This window comes from Myotis brandtii, unplaced genomic scaffold (genome assembly GCF_000412655.1).
Source record: "Myotis brandtii unplaced genomic scaffold, ASM41265v1 C42281251, whole genome shotgun sequence".
Taxonomy (NCBI): domain Eukaryota; kingdom Metazoa; phylum Chordata; class Mammalia; order Chiroptera; family Vespertilionidae; genus Myotis; species Myotis brandtii.
In genome coordinates this window covers 1-1258 of record NW_005321502.1, presented here as the reverse complement: position 1 = coordinate 1258, position 1258 = coordinate 1, and the positions used below count along the sequence as shown (strand labels likewise).

The 1258-nt window shown below is 53.1% G+C and overlaps 1 protein-coding gene across 1 annotated transcript; it reads left to right on the top strand.

Annotated features, from left to right (window-relative positions):
* Positions 1 to 48: 48 nt before the first annotated feature.
* LOC102258449 (rab3 GTPase-activating protein non-catalytic subunit-like) lies at positions 49 to 1258 on the top strand. Its single transcript, XM_005852942.2, has 2 exons — positions 49 to 363; positions 1118 to 1258. The coding sequence occupies exons 1-2, from the start codon at positions 166 to 168 to the stop codon at positions 1214 to 1216; spliced, it is 297 nt and encodes a 98-aa protein (XP_005853004.1). The 5' UTR covers positions 49 to 165; the 3' UTR covers positions 1217 to 1258.

Genomic DNA, 1258 nt, shown 5'->3' with positions numbered 1-1258 from the left:
GGATTTGGGGGGGTTTAAAATTAGAATTTGGGGGTGGGGAGAACTGGAGGTTTGCACTTTGCTCTGGTGGGCTCTTTAAATGAGATATGTGCCAGCTCTGCCCTCACCAGTTCTGAATAGGGTTCTCCATTCTCAAACACGCAGGCGGATGTTGGCAGGGATGAGATGCAGGCGCCTGACCTGGAGACGGAGGATGCGTGGCTCGCGGTCGAAGGGCCCATCTCCATCGTGGAACTGGCCCTGGAGCAGAAGCCCATCCACTACCCGCTGGTGGAGCACCACTCCGTCCTGTGCTCCATCCTGTACGCGGTCATGCGGTTCTCTCTCAGGGCCGTGAAGCCACTGTCGCTTTTCGACAGTAAGGCAAGTACCTCAGGACCAGAGCCGCCTGGGAGCTGGGGTAGCAGGTGTGAGCGGGACCATCACGGTGGGTCCTCTCCTCCCATCACACTCCCGGGGCAGAAGGGGTGGGCCTGGGACGAGAGCCCGTGGCTTCCGGTTCAGCGGCCACTCTGCTCTGTTACATTTCCTTCCGAGGAACATGAACCCTGGATTCTGCTTTGGCTCTTCAGACACACATCTGCTCTCGAGCAAGGTGTTTTTAAAAGGATTCAGAGTACATACTGAGTATTAGTTATCTATTATTGCATGACAGAGTATCCCAGAACCGAGTGGCTGGAGACCAGAGCTGATTACCATTTTTGTGAGCCGAGAATCTGGGTTCTCCTTTCTGGGCGTGTTTCTGGCTCAGAGTCTCTGAGTCTGCAGTAGGCAGGCGGCCGGGGCTGTGGGAGGGGTCCAAGCTCACATGTAGGCAGGATTCAGTTCCTCTCCCACAGGCAGCTCGCTTGCCTCAGAGCAGGCGGGGACAGGAGCACCCAGGCCGAGGCCACAGCCCTTTTGTAACCTAACTTGGAAAGTGACCCGCTGTCATGGCTGCCCAGTTGCTTGCTAGCAGCGAGTCACCAGCCACGAGTGACTGCCAGGAGGAGGGGTCCCTGGGCACCGCCTACCAGATAAGTGTTCTTGTTGGAGGAGGAAAAACATCAACCACAAGGTAGTCTTAAATGCTTTTTAATCCATACTCATGTTTTCTTGGTCTCTTCTTTCTCTTTAGGGGAAAAATGCATTTTTCAAAGACCTAACTTCAATTCAGTTACTACCCAGTGGAGAAATGGATCCAAATTTCATTTCTATACGACAACAGGTAAATTAGTTACTGGGCTTTGTTTTTGTTTCTTGGGGAAAAGGTAGTAAA

Bases quoted from the DNA above. Each gene is read 5' to 3' on its own strand.
- LOC102258449 (XM_005852942.2), top strand. From the start codon at position 166: ATGCAGGCGCCTGACCTGGAGACGGAGGATGCGTGGCTCGCGGTCGAA. The intron at 364-1,117 runs GCAAGTACCTCA...CTTTCTCTTTAG, and splicing joins TGTCGCTTTTCGACAGTAAG to GGGAAAAATGCATTTTTCAA.